General features: G+C 33.7%; 2 protein-coding genes across 7 annotated transcripts in view; one reads left to right on the top strand and one right to left on the bottom strand.

Annotated features, from left to right (window-relative positions):
* Window positions 1–214: 214 nt before the first annotated feature.
* On the bottom strand, window positions 215–11,844 carry LOC148654650 (tetraspanin-19). 2 transcript variants are annotated; one of them, XM_088647213.1, is made up of 9 exons: window positions 11,706–11,844; window positions 9,863–9,950; window positions 9,139–9,211; window positions 8,389–8,522; window positions 7,403–7,477; window positions 4,060–4,179; window positions 3,438–3,596; window positions 942–1,025; window positions 215–488 (listed from the first exon to the last, which is right to left on the bottom strand). In XM_088647213.1, coding segments are annotated over exons 1-9 (792 nt in total). In that variant the 5' UTR covers window positions 11,708–11,844; the 3' UTR covers window positions 215–431. The 2 variants fall into 2 exon arrangements, with proteins under 2 accessions (XP_088503339.1, XP_088503340.1); XM_088647214.1 differs by lacking the exon at window positions 11,706–11,844 and adding an exon at window positions 10,257–10,414.
* Window positions 11,845–13,178: 1,334 nt separating this feature from the next.
* Window positions 13,179–20,720, top strand: part of lrriq1 (leucine-rich repeats and IQ motif containing 1) — a 51,758-nt gene continuing 44,216 nt past the window's right edge. For 4 of the 5 annotated variants that reach the window (XM_088647211.1, XM_088647210.1, XM_088647209.1 and 1 more), the window contains exons 1-10: window positions 13,242–13,315; window positions 14,031–14,176; window positions 14,608–14,716; window positions 14,934–15,040; window positions 15,614–15,722; window positions 16,698–16,927; window positions 17,249–17,323; window positions 17,855–19,138; window positions 19,559–19,711; window positions 19,887–20,037. In XM_088647211.1, the coding sequence (XP_088503337.1) occupies window positions 14,054–14,176; window positions 14,608–14,716; window positions 14,934–15,040; window positions 15,614–15,722; window positions 16,698–16,927; window positions 17,249–17,323; window positions 17,855–19,138; window positions 19,559–19,711; window positions 19,887–20,037 (2,341 nt within the window). In that variant the 5' untranslated portion in view covers window positions 13,242–13,315; window positions 14,031–14,053. Of the gene's footprint in view, window positions 13,316–14,030; window positions 14,177–14,607; window positions 14,717–14,933; window positions 15,041–15,613; window positions 15,723–16,697; window positions 16,928–17,248; window positions 17,324–17,854; window positions 19,139–19,558; window positions 19,712–19,886; window positions 20,038–20,720 lie in introns of all 5 variants that reach the window. The other variant, XM_088647212.1, reaches the window with a different exon arrangement.

The raw sequence follows: 20,720 nt of genomic DNA, 5'->3' as shown, positions 1-20,720 counted from the left end.
TTTTCACTCCCTTTAGATAAAAAAAAAACGGATCCAGCAGCTTTCATAGTGTTACTTTGATTGTGGTGTTACATAGAGTAGTGTTTCACAATTAAAAAAATAGTTATTGTAGAATTATTTACATTTGTTCGCATTTTTATTTTGGGACTTACTGTAGTGAACTATGTACAGTGTAATTAAAAAATGCTACCATGAATGACAAATAACTGACATGTATTCTTCAATATTCTTAGTTTTTTTCCAAAGAAATAAGATTTTACACAAAATAGCAGTAATGTTTTATTTTCTTTAAGCCTTACAGGTCCGTTACTATGATGTTTTCATTTTAAGTTTTCTGTGACAATGCCTGGTTTGTCTTAAGCAGTCTGATGTTGCAGTCTTGCTTGCAGATCAATCCTCTGATAAAAATTATTAACATGCAATATAGTCTGCTATATTCTTCTTCCAATGTTTCTAAACAAATGAACGCCAATAAAGAACTGGAAGATCTAGAGAAAAAAGACATTTGAAAAAACTTTAATTGTAATAACTTGTTGGCTTTTTCCACGATTTATACATTACGTATAGTGTACATCTGTTGGTCTCTTAAATATTTGACTATTACTTTAATAAGGAAAAGAGTAGATCTGTAATGCCATCAAAAGTACATACTGTATGAAAGAATTGTTTCTGTGTTTTTAATGATGACAATCATCACTTTTATCTATTGCTTATACTTTTTTTGGTGTCTATCTTCTAAGAATAAAGAATTCCATTGTTTGTTTAAAGAAAACTTAATGTATACAGTTAAAAGTCTACATTACAGCACACACGATTGATAAATATCACACAGCCCACTAAGAAAAAAGCTTAAATAAGAACTAAACAGTGAAACAAAGTACCATCCCTTTCTTCCCTTGTAAGTGTATGAACATTCTTATGTTTTTATTTTCATAAAGTACCTGAATTATGGTGAGTCCTAAGACAATGCTCAAAATTCCAAAGATATTCTCTGATAGCCAGTCATCTATTTCTTTTCCACAGCCCTTTCCAAAAAAGAAACAACATAAGAAAAAGAGACCCATCAGTATTCCTCTATAACATAATCTATTAATGTCAGTAGATTATGCCCATTCTTTAGATTCTACCTAAGGAAAATAATAAAAAATAAAAATCCTAAAAATCCTAAAAAAATCCCTGTATGCTTCAGTAAAGTTGTAACAGAGATGTGATGACTACAATACTTCATAGGCAATTGGAAAGACTGAGAAGGAAGTAGGTTTCTGGGAAGGATTGAACAATGAGGTAAACACTAAGCACATACTGTATAGTATTTCTCAGGAAATATTTAATTAGTTTATGATAGCTAACATTACATACATATAAAATAATAACACGTGTTTTTTTTACACCATAGGAAAGACAGGACTGAGAGTAGGGGGGTTATGCAGTACTTTGTAAATTTTAGTAGTTCAGATGGGTAGCTGCGTCAGCATGCGTAGGCTGCAAAGGAATAAGTAATTGGTTTATTCCATGCTGAAAAAAAGAAGAAAGAAAACACAACGTTTCGGCCTTGGAGCCTTCTTCAGGTGTGAGAAACACAAGGCAGTAAGCAAAGGTAATGTAGCGGGAGAACAAAAGCTGGGAGAGAGGAGGAGCAAGAGGCGGGAGCAGGGGACAGAAAGAGATGCCAATCATGAGGTGTGAAGTCAGAATAGGTGTAGAGAGGTGTAAAATGAAACCTCCAATGAATAGAGAAAATTTAGAAGAAAAGTAGTCTGTTGTTAAGAGAGGGGGGAAGGTGTGATCCTAGCTGCAGGATCTTTTTACTTTGTAAATTTGTTAAGACCTGTACTATGGTGTCCCATTTTGTAAAAAATACAAAATGATACACACCCACTTTTTAAAAATCTGAATGCTCAAACTGAAGACTTCTAAGTGTAAGATACTGTATATACTGTATGTTACAGTAAATGAAAGAAAGAATAAAATATGGAATATGTTGAAAAAAACTTATATATTTGATTGCATAAAGATTCACAACAGTAAATTCAATAATTGGTGAAAATAATTTGGGCAGCAATTAGAGCAGCATATTTTTGCCCATTCTACATGGCACATTTCCTCAGGCTCTCTCAAATTGCTTGGGAATCACTTATGGACAGCGGTTTTCAGATCTTTCCATGAGTGTCAATAGGATTAAGGCCAGAAATTCGACTTGATTAATTACTTTTTCTTATTCTTAAGTCACTCAAATGTAGTTTTGGCCTTGTTGTATGAATCATTGTTCTGCCTGCAGAAAGGTGAACAATTGTCTCAGTTTTAGATTTGAAGTAAGCTTTCCTCTACGATTTGCCAGTACTTTGCTCCATCAATGCTCCAATATATCTCCACATGATTCCCAGTCCTTACTGATGAGAAGCAAAACTATACCATAATGCTGCCACCACCATGCTTTGCAGTTGGTGTTGACTGGGTTGATTGAGTGTTGCATTATATGGAGTGTGCGTCAGAAGGCTTCGCATTTAGACGAGAAAGTTCAAGTTATGTGGTGCCTGATCACTTAGGTTTATTGTTGTAAGCTCATGCATATTTTGAGGTTTTTGTTCAGTTTAATATAAGCCCCCTTTGTTGAGTGACTGGGATATTGTTGAACTATCAACATTTTCTCCCATCTCAACAAATGAACCTTTTCAAAGTCAGCACTGGGCTAAATGTGGCATCCCTAAACATCTACTGACAAGTATCTACTCAAAGGGGTCACTCAACTTTGTGACTCATTAAGATAACTTTATACAGCTAAATTAAGTTAGGGTTGCTCGAGCAAAGTGTTGGAATACTTATACAATTATGATTTTCTTTAAATATTAATGATTTTTCTTTATTGCTTTGAATGTGTGGAGTATGTTGTCAATATAACACATAGTAATTGCTACTTCAAAGTGTAATGAGTGCAAGCTTTAAAGCAACAAAATGTAAACACTGTGCAAAGTTCTGAGTATATCTGAAAGAAAATGTACTTTAACAGCAGACGAGACCTTACCATGCTCAGACAATATTCACAAGTGTCTTTAAGACACTTTGAACACCTTTGGTGAAGTTAGCAGTGTTGATGTTTAGTAGTTAAAAGGATAGATGAAAAAAAGTATATTAATTGACTTGTGAAACCAAGGAGTGCACCAAACTTTATTTAAAAAAGCAAAGTGAGTTAATACGTATTTAAATTGAACTTTATCTACTCTAGTCATCTAGCATAAAGTAGATTTTGGGGGATTTTAAAGTAACATAAACTTTTAATCATTTGGCTAATATTCATGTCAATCATATTCGTTTGTTAGCTTTCATTCTCACCCCTCACAGTAGACAGCACTGACTCTGTTCCATTAGTACTAATATTAATGCAAAAAAATTAGATCTTAAAACCTGTACTCTAAAACAGACATCTTTAAATTGCATACCTTTTTGTAAAGGTGTAGATTCTGTTCAGTTTCAGAACAAAATATCCTTGAACTTGTAATATTAAAGCAGGAGCAAGGATAAACACTGGAATCATTAAGTGATGCAATGTAGCCATTTATCCACCAATCTGTGAAGTTGTATATTCCACAGCATTCCAGCTAGGAGAGAAGGAAAAAATAGGACATGAATACTGGTTATTTCAATTTCTCATCCATAGACTATTTCTGTAAGTAGTATTTTACAGCTACAGTAAAGCCTACAGTGATATAATGTATTGTCTAGTTAATAAATCCCATCTATTATGTGTTATTCTTTATACTATAATAATTCTAATTAATTATTTTATGTTATAAAGAGTGGTTCTATACTGACAATAATAACTTTACACAAAGCTTGTGTTTCTATTATATGATTCTTTTTACACTTAACTATGAATTTAATTTGTAAAATTTGAGAAATCAACAACAAACAAAAGTTACTTTCAATTTAATTCTACAATATAATCTTGGATATATAAAATCTTAGTTCAAAAGATGGTATAAAAGTGATCGTATTGTGATAGTACTGTACATTCCCTTTAAAACACTATTTAAAGAATTCCGTCAAAATATATATACATACATTGTGTTGCACTGCATCCAAAATTTTCCATTCATTTTTGTTGTTGTCAGGTTCTGTGGTGCCATTTCCCCCATAAGTTGTAATCATATGGTGAATTTCCTTCTCTAGGACATCATTAATCTAAAATAATTCCAATTTGTTTATTTCATTAATTTAATTTAGTTTTTTTAGAGATCAGAAACACTAACATTTTCTCTTTTTTACAACACTGATTGAAAAATATAATACATAACATGTATTATGCAGGAGAACGATAAAGACCCTATGAGAAGCGGTGGAACGGGGAATTAGCCTGGGCTCAGCAGTTCAGGAGTCATATAGAAACCAATGCCCTCAGGCAGCGGATGTGGGGCAACCTGGTGCTAGGCGGGTCTCAGGACATCCGAACGTCAATGCTGAGGGAAGGTGAATGAATGAACAAGAAATATATACTGTATCCCCAGAGAGAGAGACACTGGAAGGACAGCAAAGCGCAGGAAACTAGGGACAGGACAGAGTAGGAGCGCCCACTGGCTGCAGAGGGTGTGACAATAACATGCAATATCTTTAATCAATATCGTAAAGGCAAATGATTCTATATGTATTTACAAGTGCATGCTGCACTGGACTGAAAACAGTCAAGCTGATTAGAGATGTGAATATACTGTATGGGAACACAGAGGTGAGAGTTAATGCCAGGAGTTCTTTGAACAGTATACAAATCAATTTACCATAATCCATTAGAGTTGAAAAAGACATGTTACAGTTGTATTGTTACTTTGTTTGCCAACAGCAAGTAGTCAGCCAATTGTGAAGTAGTTGTGTTTTAACCTGGTGAAGCATAATGGAATAATATTTGTTATTCGATACTGATTTGTCTTTTAATTTATGAATTGTTTGTCAGTGAGGGTGATGTAGATGTGAGTTACATTAGTAAGATGAGACAATATTAACTTTCAAGGGTGTCCCACTTGACATATCTAACATAAAAAAATGTGGATTTGTAATTGGCTATTACAAATTGGGAACTGTAAAAGGGGCTAATGATTTGCAATTCTCACTTAATTAAAACATTAATCTACTTGCATCTATAACAAAATGAAAGAGCTTGCATTTTATAATAAAATATTTATTTGATCAATAAATGAATACATATTTGGAATATTTAGTTTTATTCTAACATAGAAGTGGACAAGCAACGTTGTCATGTTTAAATTATTTTTTTCCCCAATTTAATAAGGTATGTGCTTAAAGAATGTCAATTAACTTGGTGTCACCCTCAGTCCTTTGCTGCCCTACTCTCTTTACATATTTTTTGTTTCATAAGCTTGCACTTTATTTCTGAACAATAATGCAGAAGTCATCATTTTCTCACGAGCTTGAATCTAATTAGTTTAATTCAAATCCCCAGCTTTGCTTGGGTCATGCTGCAACAATTTTCTTCTGATTAGCCTTCATGCTTCTGCCATTTGTTTGGTTTCTGAAAACTTTGCTTTTCTCTCTGTATCCTTTCTAACTCACTTATCTAGTGTTAAAATTACAAACATTTCACATTCTCTATCAGTTTCTTATCCCCTACTTAAGTCCTTTGTTTTTCCTTACAGTCTTTATCCTCTTATCTCCCCTTATTCCCTCTCTCAACCACACCCCTCCTCTCCTACTGGTACATGGAAATACCTTCTTCACACTCTCTATCTTCACAATCCCCTCCATCTGTTCCTGTGCTCCAATGTTGTAAAACCAGCTACAGAATCACTACCAGGTCTTCCTCACATCTAAGAATGCACTTTGCCTCTACCTTCTCATTGCTCTTCTGCTCTGTTATTGGTACTGTCCCGTTTCACTGTACATGTATGATGCACCGTGACATATTTTTTTACACTTCATAAAATTCTGCAGTTTGCATTTTTATAATAATAATAATAATAATAATAATAATAATAATAATAATAATTGCTTATACTTATATAGCGCTTTTCTGGACACTACACTAAAAGCGCTTTACAGGTAATGGGGAATCCCCTCCACCACCACCAATGTGCAGCATCCACCTGGACGATGAGACGGCAGCCATAGTGCGCCAGAACGCCCACCACAAATCAGCTCTCAGTGGCTGAGTAGAGTAATGCAGACAATTTAAGATGGGGATTATTAGGAGGCCATGATTGGTAAGGCCAATGGGAAATTTGGCCAGGACGCCGGGGTTACACCCCTACTCTTTTCGAGAAACACCCTGGGATTTTTAATGACCACAGAGAGTCAGGACCTCAGTTTTACGTCTCAACCGAAGGATGGCACCTGTTTGCAGTACAGTGTCCCTGTCACTATACTGGGGCATTAGGACGCACATGGACCGCAGGGTGAGTGCCCCCTGCTGGCCCCACCAACACCTCTTCCAGCAGCAACCTTAGTTTTTCCCAGGAGGTCTCCCATCCAGGTACTGACCAGTCTCACACCTTAGCTTAGCTTAGTTTCAGTGGATTGCCAGTTGTGAGTTGCAGAGTGATATGGCTGCTGGCAGCCATATTACTACTGGATGTAATTTACTGTATTAAGGTGACTGATGAGATTTCCCTCTTTTTAATTTTGATTGTATCTTTCAAAAGCTAACTTAGACGTAGTCTTCAGCAAGACAAATAAGGAAAGAAAAAATTCCATCCTTATGAATGCAATAGAGAGATGAGATATAATTGAGTATTTGGTGTGACTCACCTAGCTGGGGTAATAGCAGATCATTGTGAGGAGTAAACTAGGGACTTTGCTGCAAGGGTGAAGATGGGAAGGCAGGGAGGATATGAGAGAGATATGTGAAGGGAAGACCTGTGTGTGAGACTTACTGTATAGTACTGTATATACTGTACAGTATGAAGGTAGGTGGAAGTGTGCAAGATTGCAAGAAGTGTGCAAGAATCTAACCTTCCTCCTGAACTTCTGTTATAAACATCATTGATTACCAGTGTAATGGGAATATTGCTATTGAATTAGAATTGAAAGTGCAGCATATTTCAATACAGTGTGACAGCAAGTGCGAGCACAAGATAGTTGAGATTTGTCAGCTAAATGGAGCTAAAACTACTTGCATAAATGAGAGAAATTAATTTCAGCACTATTAGATTTAATAGAAACTCTTCTGGACCCCACAACTACTTAAAAACACCACGATCACAATTATGGGAAAGAATTAAGATTAATTTCTAAATCACAAAAACATATCTCGTAGTTATGTAAAAAATATGTGTTACAAGTATTTTAAATCATGCAATCTGTTTTTTTTGGGTGGGGTTAAAATACTGTAGTTTGTTATAATTGATAACATTCCAAGAAATACACTTACCTTAATCTGCAAACACAATTACTCACTTACCTTATTTTTATTTATTAATAGTACAAAAGTGATAAGAATCTGTCCAGAAACTATTATGATCAAACAGCTCATATACTGAAAAAAAAGAATAGAACACAAGGAAACAGGTTAAAAATAAATAATATGCACAAGGGAAGTCAGTATGTCGCCGACTTTAAGGCAAAACAATATTTTATATCAATTGTTTTTGACTGTGCAGAGTAGTCTGGACAAACAATTAAAGTTTTTTATCGGGGAAGTTACTGTATGTATGGTCAAAGCCATTACAAAATCCTATAATATGATATTTTCCTTCAATCTTATTAACATAAGTGTATACACACAAGGCAGCAAAAAAAGTGATATATCAGAAGAATTAACATACTTCTTTGAATTGTGTGACCTTTCAGCCTGACAACAATGGAGCTTGTTCTGCATCATCTATCATGATCAACACCTTGGGTATCTTACTGTCACAATAATATGTTCGGTTTCATCATGGTTTTCCTTTTTATGTATATTACTTTTAAAGCTCCTTCAAAGAAATTAATATAGCAAAGTTCTTTGTATTGGTTAAGTTAAACCTTAATCTTGCTGGGTGCTGAGTAAAGTATCTACTTAATGACTAATTTAAATTAACTTTCAAGTAATTAGCTCTGTTTCTTTCAGGACTAAAATGTAGTTCAAATCCCAACAGTATCATAATGATACTGTGTTACAATAGTATAAAAGTGAAATAATAATTGCAGGTAAGATTTCCTGAATACATTAAATAACACATTAGTTATACAGGACACTTTAAGCATTATGTTATTAGCTTTCAGTGGGTGGAAAATAAAATGATAAATTATTTGTTTAGATACTCACATCTGTTGGACAATTAACATATTTATTTTTAGTTTTGTTGAATATTTAACAAGTACTGTATGCTTTTAATTACATTTATGTACTCTGGATATTTTTATCATAAATAAATTGCCTATTTAGTAATTAAATACAGAACTCACCATTAGTAGAAGGCATCTTATTTCTTTGTAAGCACCCAAACAACCTATGAAGCAGACAACTGCAACTACAAAGCCAATTATAAGAAGACAGGTTGCAACAAATTCTACAGGTTCAATAGGTTGATCCTCAGCTCCTATGAAAGTAAAATTACAGATTTCAAATAAAGAATCTAGGTAGGTTTGTCAGCACAATTACTGTACTCTTCTACTATTGCATTCCCTAATAAATAGATATCATATTTTAATCTAAACAATTTAAACAGCTCTCAATAGTCAGATTCTTTAAGTTAAGAGTTTAGAATGTGGTGCCCAAGATAGCAAGAGACAAAACCAGATGAAGATGGTTTGAAAGAACAAACTTGAAGTTTTTTTTTAGAATTGTTGTATTTGTTTTTTTTTAGGACATGATATGACTGCAAGAGAAATGAGAAAAGCTAATCATTCACTATTGTATTTCCACAGCTGCTTACCCGTGCATGATGTCATGATATACACTACAGTATAAGATATATAAACAGATTTCTGTTGATCAAGAGTTATATTTGCAACGCCATTGCTGAAAAAAATTTAATATTTAAATAAAAGAAATAGTTTTGTACCCCTGGACTGGAACTGCAGACTCCACTAACCCTTTATTAGAAAACATTTCCAGACAGCAGCAAACTTCCATCTCTATAAACATGATATATGACTTAAATTGCCTTCTGAGTACCTGATATAAACATTGCATTATATATATTGTTTACTTACGTATTAATGTGATAAAACTATTTCTGTCAAACAAAATCCAAAGTCCACTTCCTAGAAGCAAGAAACCCAGAACCTAAAAAGGAATATTTACAGTGCATTGTTCTATAGTCCCATATCATCTTTCTGTATATTTACAATTTAATTATTTTGTTGATTTGTCCTGTAATCAACATCCTTGTTTCTTTTTTTCTGGCAGTTTAAACACTAATAAACATCCAGGGTCACAAGTGTAATAGTCCATTATACCGTAAAAATAAAAACATATGGAACTTGGGCACTCTTTTTTTTTCATTTTCTAAAATGTTCACATGGATTATCTTAGTAAATAACTTGATAAACATGTAAAGTTCTGATATAAAAAAGATTAAAGTTTTGTTTTACTTGTTTTCCCATTTGATAAACTTGGCACATTATCCTTTAGTGCTAAAAAAGAAAGTCAAGAATATGTCCTGTAAATAAGGATTAGAAAATACAGATTTGCCACAAATTCATATTGAGTGCATTTTTAAAACATCGTTATGAAATGTGTTATACAAATCATTTGCAACAACTAATATTTAACGATTCTTAAAAAAAAACGTTAATTTTGGAAGTGCAAATGAGTACAATGAGAACCCTACGTGACAGAAGCAGAAGAAAACTACATGACCTGACTCCATGAGTAAATGGTGCTCTAAAGTCAGAGCTCTAAATGCATGTAGAGCTACCCGTTACAGTCCCTTACCAGGAACACTCCATTGAAAACCATCAAAAAGAATCGGAGAATTTGTATTTTGTCTTCAACTTTCATAATGGTTACTTCAAGTTTTACCCTGTAATAAAAATAAATAAATAAAATCCAGAACAGTAATTTAGATCAAATGTGCGTAAAAATTGCAGCCAATGGCGACAGCTATTCTATTGTTATACTGTACTGTACTGTACAGTATGTCCCAAACGGTCGTCAGTCATAATTGAATTGTCTACTTTCGTTTTAATTCACATTTTGTTTAATTATTAACACATAAAAATAGAGATTCCAACATTTCCAACTCCGCACTTTACGGTGCGCATAAAAATAAAACAAAAGGAGATTTAAATCCATAATTTAACAAATGCAAAGAACAATTCATTCTAACCTATCTTTCTGCTCTCGTTGAATAAAGGATAAACGTCTCGTTTAATTAAAAAAGGGCTCGTAAATTCTGCTTTTTAAAAACAAATAGTTGACATGTTAGTAAGTTACTGCACATGTATGATCGATTTCTACCGATTTAAGTGAGTTTTTATTTGGTTTCTCTTGTTTCCAAGGTGATGACAGCCTGACTGGCAAACAGGATCTTTGGACTAACGAAGGATTGCCCATGGCTATTTTCTACAATACAGTCCAGTATGTCGTTCTGTCTTGTTCTCGAAACATTAGTTGACGGATTTATTGAGCGCCATCAGGTTGTGAGTCAACACTCACTATTACTATTACGGTTTAGTAATAAGGTGTGAAGTCAAGCTTCCTTTAATCGATCTGAACACACAGTAACTTCGGTTTTCTTCTTCTAAGAAACCGGGATGCTTTAAAAAATGTGTTGAATTTCAAAGTGCTGTCAAATCTGCAACTGATAAAGTGACGGAGGTGATGAACATGTCCAGTGTGAATGTATTGTACCACGCAGTTTGGGAGCCCAAAATAAATTATTTCTGTAAACTGACAGCTTTTTTTTTTAATGGAGAAAATATTCTAGGTTTTAAGACTCCCACCCCTCTCTGGCATTGATACCAGATTGCTCATCCAATTGAAGTGTACTGGGGTTTCAATCCCAGACCAAAATTGAGAATTCCTGATCTATACAGTACTAGATGGTGTACTGTAGATGAAGAATATGTGAACCTTTTTTTCTGAAAAGCTACCACGTCTTCTACAGCCTGAATTCATTCTTGTTTCTCTCATTTAAATTCTTTCTAAAGACACAATATACTGTATAATAGTATTATACAGTAGTTCGCAAGGCGAACAAAACTGAACACAATATTATAATTGGGATCTTACTAATGATTTAAAAGTTTAGCCATAACTTCCTTTGATTTAAATTTTATAGTTTTGCTTTATATCCTAAATGTATGCTTCTGTTTATGTTTATTGTTGCTTCCCCAGATCCAAATCACCAATGTAATATGTATAGTGTAAGCCCTTCTTACTAGTGTGAATTAATGTTAAATTTAATTTGCCACGTGTCTTCCCACTCCATGATTTTGATTTGATGATGAACCTTTCATGAGTGACCTTATCAAAAGTATAACGAACATCATCATCATAAAATAACCATGCCTTTGTATCCTTCTATCCATTTGCAGTATAATGTGTATAAAAATTTCATGTACAGTATATTTAAAATTGATAACTTAATTTTTCAATAATTGAGAGAATTAATTCATGAAAGGACCAATATTTTTTCTAAACAATTATAAGATAATACTGTACTTTAGAAACTTAGCATTTTTAATCAGCAAAATATATCAAATTAAATGTCTTTTTCTTTTGTATCTTTTCTACTTATAGCAAAATGTATACAATAATAGTCAAAGGTACTCACATTCAACATGTTCTTTGAATAATACTCCATGAAATGTCCATGTGGTGAAGTGAATACATTTGGTCTTAAACTCTTACAGTATGTCACCTTTTACTGGAAGAATTTCCTGGTTCCAAAGTACAGCTGTCCTTCCTTGTTCTTTAGTACTTAATTGCCCTGGTTGTGGCTGCATGAAGTATCATTAACTTAACTTGTCCTACTTATAACACTGTTTTCCAAATTACATTTAATTTACTTAGGTAAAAATATTAATATTTCCATAATAGTCTTAGATTAATGATTAACACATTATCTGGAGCAAAAGAAAATAGTTTTTAAATAGTTATCTGAGTGTTTATGGCTATGACTCTGCTCTGAATTTACAGTTGTGTCATTTGTTTTAAAGATAAAAAATGACTTGTTAGTAATAATGCATTAGAAAAACATTAGAATATTTGCACATTTTTTATATTTTTCTTGGATGCCATTGAACGAATGTAAATATTGTTTTTTTTACAACTTCTTATTTACTGATATTTAAGAGTTACAGCATATATGGGTGTTTGGAACAAGCTGCCCAGCCTTGGTATCAAATTTGATATCCTGTCTTCTTTCAAGAAACTGGAAAGCATCCTCTTGTGACTTCAATATTAGTAATCAAATGAGCAAGATGGGCAAAAGGGTCTGTATCTCTCTTATGTTCTTAGTAACAATATGTGTGAATAGACGACAGCTCCCTGAAAGGGCATAGCATTTTGTTATGGAACTATGGTAAAATTTGACCTAAGCATTTGTCACTACTGTCACAGAATTTAAAGCTGAAAGTCAAAGTCAATGAAAAAACTTAAAAGATAGATAAAAACCATCAAAGCAAACAGTAACATGTCACTAATGTTGATTCTGAGGAATAAAGACATTATTTGACCATAAATGAAGACACATAGTGTGCGCTCTGTATTACACCAAAAGAATGATAAGGCACAAGTAATTCAACAGTGTAGCATGCACTCCCTGCACCCATCTCACCTATCTCAATGTGATGGAGGATAGGGGGCTGGGATTTTGACTTCAGGATAATAAGGATGATTTAGTAATGATTAATTTATTATACGATTTATAGAAGACTTCACATCACATCACTGTTAATAACTGCTTATCCAATTCAGGGTCACACTAGACACCAGCTGTCCCAGGGCTCACACACACACTGACACCAGGGCCAGTTTTCCCAGAAGCCAATTAAACTGTCTCTGGACTGTGGGAGGAAACTGGATCATCCTGAGGAAACCCATGTGACCCTACTGTGACAGACAATTTAAATATCATGCTCCCTTGTTCAAAATCTAGATATTTTTTCATACACGTTATTAATAGGCTTTAGCCAAATAAAATTATCTTGACCTTTTCATGTATATTATTAGTTAAATTAAATCTAGTTGAGTGATGATCATGTTTTGAATTCTACTTCGGTCAGCGAGTAGTAGAGTAATTCGAAATAGAGTCGATATTCTCCTTGTTTCTAGGTTTGACCCTAATTGCGCTCCATAGACTATTGGTGGTGTTGTTTCTATGGCAACTGCATGCTGAGGACGCGGTGCTATGTTACTTGCGTAGGAATACTTCTTTGTAAGGTAATCTGCGGCGTTAAATTCAAGCTTTTATTAAAGCACCAGCTGGAAGTTTAGTGATCTTACTGTATGACATTTGAATGATAAAAACAAACCGATCTTTATTTGGAGCTGGTGTAGTTCTTTCGCGGTTTTCGTTCTTATTGGGAGTATTAAATATGCATATTGTTTTTAGTAAAATATACGTCTCTTTAAGAAACAACGTACAGATTGTCTTTGTAAATTGATCATCAGAGTACACACACACATTACGGAGTGAAATTAAATAATTTGTTTTAAGATCTGTTCTTATATAATTGTTAACCTGTCCGTCGTAGTTTGGGCCAGGATTTGGAAATCATGCTCCTTTTCTAATAAAGACGACAACAACAGGAGCAACAAACATTTTCTAGACTGATCAGTCAACTTTCACGATGTGGCGATTGCAGTTTTATAAACAACGATTTATTCATTCCGTAGTTGCGTTATCATGAATGATTTAGGACATATACAATATGTAAATAATGCCGTAGTAAGGAAACAATTATTTTGTGAAATACAACATACAATTTAACATGTCTGATGAATACAATATACAATACATTTCTCTGTCTTGATGGACTATATGCATACAGAAGGTAGGCCTATAACATATAAATATTGCATGTGTTTTTTGTTAGCACACTTCTTAATATAAAGACGCTATTTTATTGTATTTTATTGATGCTTGCTTTTTCAGAATTTTCTTTTTTTCCGAAGATAATGAATAACAGACTAATAGAGGAAGCTATTGAACAAGAACTGAGCAAAATCTGCATTAACCCTTCAGATACTGAAGTATTAGAAACGTTTTCAGAAGATGAAACCATTTTTGATGAAGAACCAGTAAGTTTTTTTTTGTACAGTACAGTATACTGAATTAATATAACATATGTAAAGTAATATAACAGTTAAAACTGTAGGTTTATAACTCTAACCTCTGCAATCCTGAATTTTAAATTTTACTTTTTTTGTTACCATAATGGGGCTTTTGAAGTATTTATTTTACAAAATAGTTTTGAAGTATAGAGACCATAGGAAGTTCAAAATAATGTACAATAAGTTGATGTGCTAAAAGTAACATTTTACTATATGTATGTGTTTATGTGGTCTTTTGCTATAATTTGTATTAACAAAAAGGGTAACATAGTAAGAAATATTATAATACATGCTGTGGATTGTCTACTTTGCATGCTTGAAGGTGTTAATGTTTTAAAAATTAGTTCCTTCATTGAGTATAAGTTTTTGTAATCATTTTGGAATTGCTTCTTACTTAGGTCCCTGATGAAATACCTGAGTCAGTTCTTTCTTGTTTGGAACTGGTTAAAAATAGAATGCATAATGCAGAACAACTCATTCTACAGGACCTAGAGGAAAGAGATTGTGGTAAGATAAAGTGGTTACATTGAGATTAATGCTAGAAGCAGTCCCCGAGCTGAATATATGGATAATGTTTGTGTGCACTAAATTAGTTTCTAAGATCAAGTCTCCAAAGGCACTACCCACAAAAAATAGTGAAAAGATGTTTTCCATGTGTGGTCATCTTTTGTGTAATATTTCACTACAAATGCTGACTATAGTTCTATGCACATTTCTTTTTCAGATTTAATAAAAAAAGACACGTGTGGCACCATTTCAAATCATAGTGAAGATTTTTGGATGAAGCTGGCGTCTGATTATCATGAAGATCCCATCAAGTTAAAAGAAAGGGTGTGTCTTGGGGAAACATTAATATTACACACAATTACACACGGTGGCAGCATTAAGCTGCTTCTCAGAAAGATGCATTTTGAAATCTTTTAGTAAAACAAAAAGTAAAAGCAGAGAATAGCAATAAGTGGTGAAGGTGACTAAATACTGATGGAAGAAGGGTAGTCAGTATAGACAGCTGTAATGTTGAAACATTTTTGGTAGTGGTAGTTATTTTAAAAGATGCCAACAAAATAAATAGAAGTAAGGCACTTAGAAGAAAAGCAGAGTAAGTCAATAAAAGTAGAAGATACAATAAACAAAAGTTAACCAAATGAACAAGACGATTTGGGAGTCTCTGATCGGATTGTTTTGGATTTTAAGGTCTTCTTTTTCTTGGTGAGATTTCTGTAAATCTCGGTGAGATTTCTGAAAATTCTGCTTTTGTGCAAAGACATAAAAAGCCGTGAAGTAATATGTATGGCACAATATTACAGTTTACTTTACAATGTAAAGCAAAAACATTATGATAAATAAAAAGTCTAACCTTGGAGAATACCTCCAAATAAAAACTAACATTATACTTTTACCTAGATAATTCATGAAATTGAAGAAGATGAATCACTGATAAACCAGAACAGGCCAGAGTTTCAGGTTGGATCCCCAGAAAATTTAACTGAGCAAATCCCAGATGAGGACAAAGGTATTGTATATACTGTACTGTATTTTTCAGATTGTACTATATCTTTCCTATCTTAGCTAGTTTAAATTTTCTTTTGACTATAGAGGAAGAACAAAGTGTACCCCTGACCCTTTTCTGTCAAGTAAGAGGCTTAATATTTGCTATTATTCTTTTTTCCTCCCACATTCCAGTAATCTTGAGGGAAGGAAGGTATTTACTCCACAGTCTTCAATAATTGCTCTGCCCAAAGCGTGTCCCTGTAGGGAGTTCCCTTATATAACAATGTGCATTTTTCTTTGTTGACTTTGACTTTACCACAGGACAAGTTTATTTGGTAATAGGCCTTTGTCTTTGCACTAATCTTTTTTTATTTTTCCTCTCCAAGTCAAGAGTGCTTTATTTTCTGTCAACATGATCTGAGTAAGGTTTTTAGACCCAGAATCAGGACTGTGATAAACTTCAATTACTGACTGTGAAATGTAATAATATCGTATTAAATGAAATTTTAGAGAACCTAAATTCTACTGCTATCATTTATAATTGGATTGAGGGCAAATATAATTGTTACTTTACTTTCTGTTGGATAAAGGTATTTGCTAGAACTTTGACCACCCCATTAGCTACATATTGTAAACCTAAGTAATTTACAATTAGCTGGTGAGTTAAAGTTTTTAATTCAGGCCATAATTGATTAACTATTATTTAACAAAGACGTCTGTAAATGAGGTAAAACACAATTTTAAAGTTAGAACTGTCCTTGCATATCAACTAAACTGTTGAACTTGGGTATCTGATAATGTTTATCTGAAAGGTTAATTGTGGCTGATTTGATATACAGTACATTAACTCTAAAAGATTATCTAATATTTTCTTGTGAAATGATGTATTTTATAACATCCCAATCTTTATATAAAATAGTGGCTTTTGAAACAATGTAACTGCCCTGTAACTACAGTATTTATGATATAACTGCATATATTTATCTTTTCTTTTTAGAGAATCTTGAGGCTACTTTTGCTAATATGTACTTAGAAACTGAGAAACAGTGCCAGCTTGAACTGGAGATCTTGGAGAAGAAATTTAAAGAAATGGAAGAAAAAAGAGCTGCAGAGCTTAAGGCAAAAAAAGATCAACAGTTGAAAGAACAAAGAGAGGAGGAAGAGAAAAGGAGACACAGACAGAAGGAGTTTCAAGAGGAGTTAAAAAACATAGAGTCTGAAAATATGGTAAAGGATGCATTACACAGCATAAACACAAAGGGCAGTGGAGTATTACAGAATATTACACTTAAAAGTTTTTAAAAATCACACACTTTATCGTTGTTTAATTATTACCACTTGCATTAATAAATGAACAGAGGATATCAAGCATTCAACAAACAATTTGGTTTATAAAAATGTATAACAAAACATGTATTCTTTTTTTGAGAAAGGCAAAATAGGCTCTTATCCTCAGACTTCATTAAATTACATTCAAACAGCTGAATACGTTGTAACAGATAACATGGAATTTTAGACTGATAATGTATTCCAAAGTATTATTTGCAGGAGAATCAGAATGAAGTGGACGAGACTGAAAGAAAGGAATTTGAAAAATTACAAGAGGATTTACGTGCTCAAGAGGTAGCCTGTTTTTGCTTAGATATAAATACTTTGATGTATTTCTATGCAAATGTAATAGACATGAAGAATTTTAAACAGTAATGATCAGCCAGTCTTTCCCTTCATTCATCCATTAACATGAGCAGACCAGGGGTGGAAGGTGGTACGGTATTGCTCTCCCCATGGTTAGAATGCCATGTCATTGAAGCACAACAATGACATACTGTACAGTACAGTAGATGTCCTCATTAGGATCTCATCTGGAAAAAGGTAATGAGAAAAGGACTATTTAGAGTAGCCTCAGCCATGTTTTTAAGATATATAGTTTAGGATAGTTAATTGAGCTAATGAGGATGAAATCTTGAGATGTAGGCTGCTGAGTTTTGGTAAAGCACAATCTGGATAAAAAAAAAGACTCAGACCTGTATATAGTATATGTATATGTCCCAAATCATGCACATTTCTTTTTTTATAGGAAGTGTAAAAAGATAATTACATTACTATATTATGATTGACTTATTTTTTTTAATGCAATGACTTTTTACTTCACAGGAGCTCATAAAACGCTTGGAAAAAACTATGGAAGAGGAGAGGACAGCCTTTGAAGAGCAGCAAGCTACGGAAAGGAAAAGAGTAGAAGACCTTCGGCGCAGAGCGGCAACACGCATTCAGGCTGCAGTTCGAGGATTCCTGATACGCAGGGCGAGTGCTTTCTTACTTAGCCAGAGGAGAGAGGAGAGGAAGAAGAAGAAAGAGCTGCAGCTGCAGCTGGAGCAAGAGCGGAGGGAAAGGGAAGAGAAGTGCAGAAGAAAGCTAGAGGAGCAAAAATGCAGAGAAGAGGAAGAAAGGAAAAAGAAAGATGAGGCAGAGAGGCAGGCAAGAGTGGAGCAGGAGAAAAGACGCGCTGCTTACGAAAAGGCCAAGGAAGAAGAGCGTTTGCGATTGGAGGAGGAGCGGAAGCTGAAGTTAGAAGCTGCAAGTCAGGGAAAGAAAGAAGAGGTTAGGAAAAGGGAGGAATTGGAGAGAAAAATTAAACTGGATGAAGAAGGCAAGCGGAAAAAAGAAGTAGAAGAGAAGAGGTCAGAGGAGCACAGAAACCAAGAAGAGATGGAGAAGAAAAGATTCAGTGAGTTCAAGAAGAGGAAGGAAGAGGTGCAAAATGCAGAACAAATCCAGGAACAAAATGTAGAACAAATCCTAGCAGAGAAACAAAAGGGATCACAACGTGGCGAATCTGATGAATTTGAAAATAAAGGAGATGGCACTAAACTTAACGACAAACTTAATGAAACATTACAAAATAATAGCACAGACTGCGAAAAAGTCAAGCATGATTCAGGTTTTTTGGATTATGATGTTGACAATAAAGATGCTTCAGTTCAGGAAATATCTCTCCAAAGCAACAAGAAATCACTTAATTGTGCTAGTGAGGAGATGCCATGTCTAGAGGATAATGAGGATAAAACAAACATGGAAAATGCAAAGAAAAATGAAGGTCTGTCCCAGGAAGAGAGTGAGAAATGCCACAACATGGAGAAAGATCTAATTATGTCCTTTAGGCCAACGGGCTGTATCCCAGAACCTAAAGGTAATTGTCATGGTGCTCCTGCTGTAGACATGTATTCTTTAACAAACCAGATGTGCCTTCCTGAGTGTACTGAGCAGAAAAGGCTAGCATGGATGAAGGCTTGTACTCCTTGGTCTAAAATTTCAATGCAAAATAAGAGAAAAGAGGTGGTGAAAAGGAAGGTGATAAGAAGAGGTTCAGTAGTTCAGCTGCCTGCCCTGAGTACAAACACTATCCTTCAGTCTGGTGACTGGATTTCCCTACAGCAGGTACTTGAAAACCTAATTTCTCCTGTCATTTATAAATCTTAAAATAAAATAATCCTTCACTGATACATTGTTTTTTTTTACTTAGTGTTGTTTGTCCTCAATGAGCTTTTTTTCATGTCAGCCTTTTAGACATTTGGAGGAATAAATTAATGAAGTAAGCAGCAGTAGTAAAATCATGAGTATTTGCTTCTTCTTTTTTCATTGTGAATTTTAGGATTTGCATTATTGTCTCTCTTTTTAACGACAGAGTCTTGACCTGAGACTTCATAAAGGAAAGCTGTAGTTTAATTTAACAAAGTAGCTGACAAAAAGAATTCCATATTCAGAATAGTGGTAATGTTAGAGAAAATACTTGTTTGTTGAATATTAAATTTGTCGTTTCTGTATAGTTTTGATTGACATGCACATTTTCTATTGTAGGTTACAGCAGTTACCCTTCAAGACTTACCGGGCTGTAGCCTTTCTACTCTGTCTGAGTGTACTAAATTACAAATGCTGACAATGAAAAGATGTGGATTAAAAGCTTTAGAAGGTATCAGTGGGTGCAAAGATCTTAAGTATATTAATGTGCAGGTAACATTCAATTTTATTCCTTAATTGTAAAGTTTTTATCCTTTAAGTGACCTGAATATATTATTATGAATATTTTTTAACAAAATCAGTTTGATCAAAAAAAATCTTGATTCACAATTTTGTATGCTTTCAGCCTATATGACAACACAATTATTTCTTGATTTTGTTTTTCAAGGAAAATGCAATCCAGTACATTAACTGTCAGGGTATGGATAACCTTGATGTTCTTCTCCTGAATCATAATCAGCTTGCATCTATTCATGGTTTGGATGGAGCTGTTAATCTACATGCACTTGAACTGTCTCATAATCACATCACACGCATTTGTAAGAAGACATTTTTGTTATATTTTTAATTTTTAATTATTATGTATTTTAAAATTTACTTAATAATGCATATTTAAAGTATATTTCCACTTCCTAGTAAAACTCTCCGAGAAGAAAGCAAGTATTTAAAAAGCTTAGGTAATTTAGTGATATTGTTAGTGTATATTATTTGTTGTGCAGTATAATCCTTTTAAGAAATACTGTATATCTATACTATTTTATTAAAATCGTATTATTATTATTTTATTATAAAGTTTTATTAAATGTATTAAAACCCCAGTCTACCTGAATACTCCAAACTGATTAGGCCTGTGTTTAGAGCCTTTTTATAGGGAGATGATAAAAAAAGCCACAGATCCCTGTTTTTCTTTCTCTCTCTAATTGGTCTCTAAGTAGTAGCGCAGACCAACACAGATTACTCTGAGGAATCTGTTACAGTGCCCATTTGTCTGTGTTTCCTTATTAATTTGTGTCTATTGCTACTTTTTTAAGGTGACATTCTGTCAGAAAATCTCTCCATCAGGACACACGCAAATAAAGAATATTGAGTGTCACGAAGGTCAAAAGCACACAATTAACACATAATTATCTTATTATATTATAAAACTATTGTAAATTTAAATCCTTTTAAAAGCAACATAGAATTAGTATTGACTGTAGGTGTAATTACAGTAAAGTAAGTA

This window comes from Lepisosteus platostomus, chromosome 9, assembly GCF_059453375.1.
Source record: "Lepisosteus platostomus isolate fLepPlt1 chromosome 9, fLepPlt1.hap1, whole genome shotgun sequence".
Classification (NCBI taxonomy): Eukaryota; Metazoa; Chordata; class Actinopteri; order Semionotiformes; family Lepisosteidae; genus Lepisosteus; species Lepisosteus platostomus.
Note: the sequence above shows the minus strand (reverse complement) of the source record. Positions and strands in the feature narration are given on the sequence as shown.

Bases quoted from the DNA above. Each gene is read 5' to 3' on its own strand.
- LOC148654650 (XM_088647213.1), bottom strand. The intron at 1,026-3,437 runs GTATGCAATTTA...TTTTTTGGAAAG, and splicing joins ATCTACACCTTTACAAAAAG to GGCTGTGGAAAAGAAATAGA. The intron at 489-941 runs GTACTTTATGAA...TTTTTTCTCTAG, and splicing joins TAGGACTCACCATAATTCAG to ATCTTCCAGTTCTTTATTGG.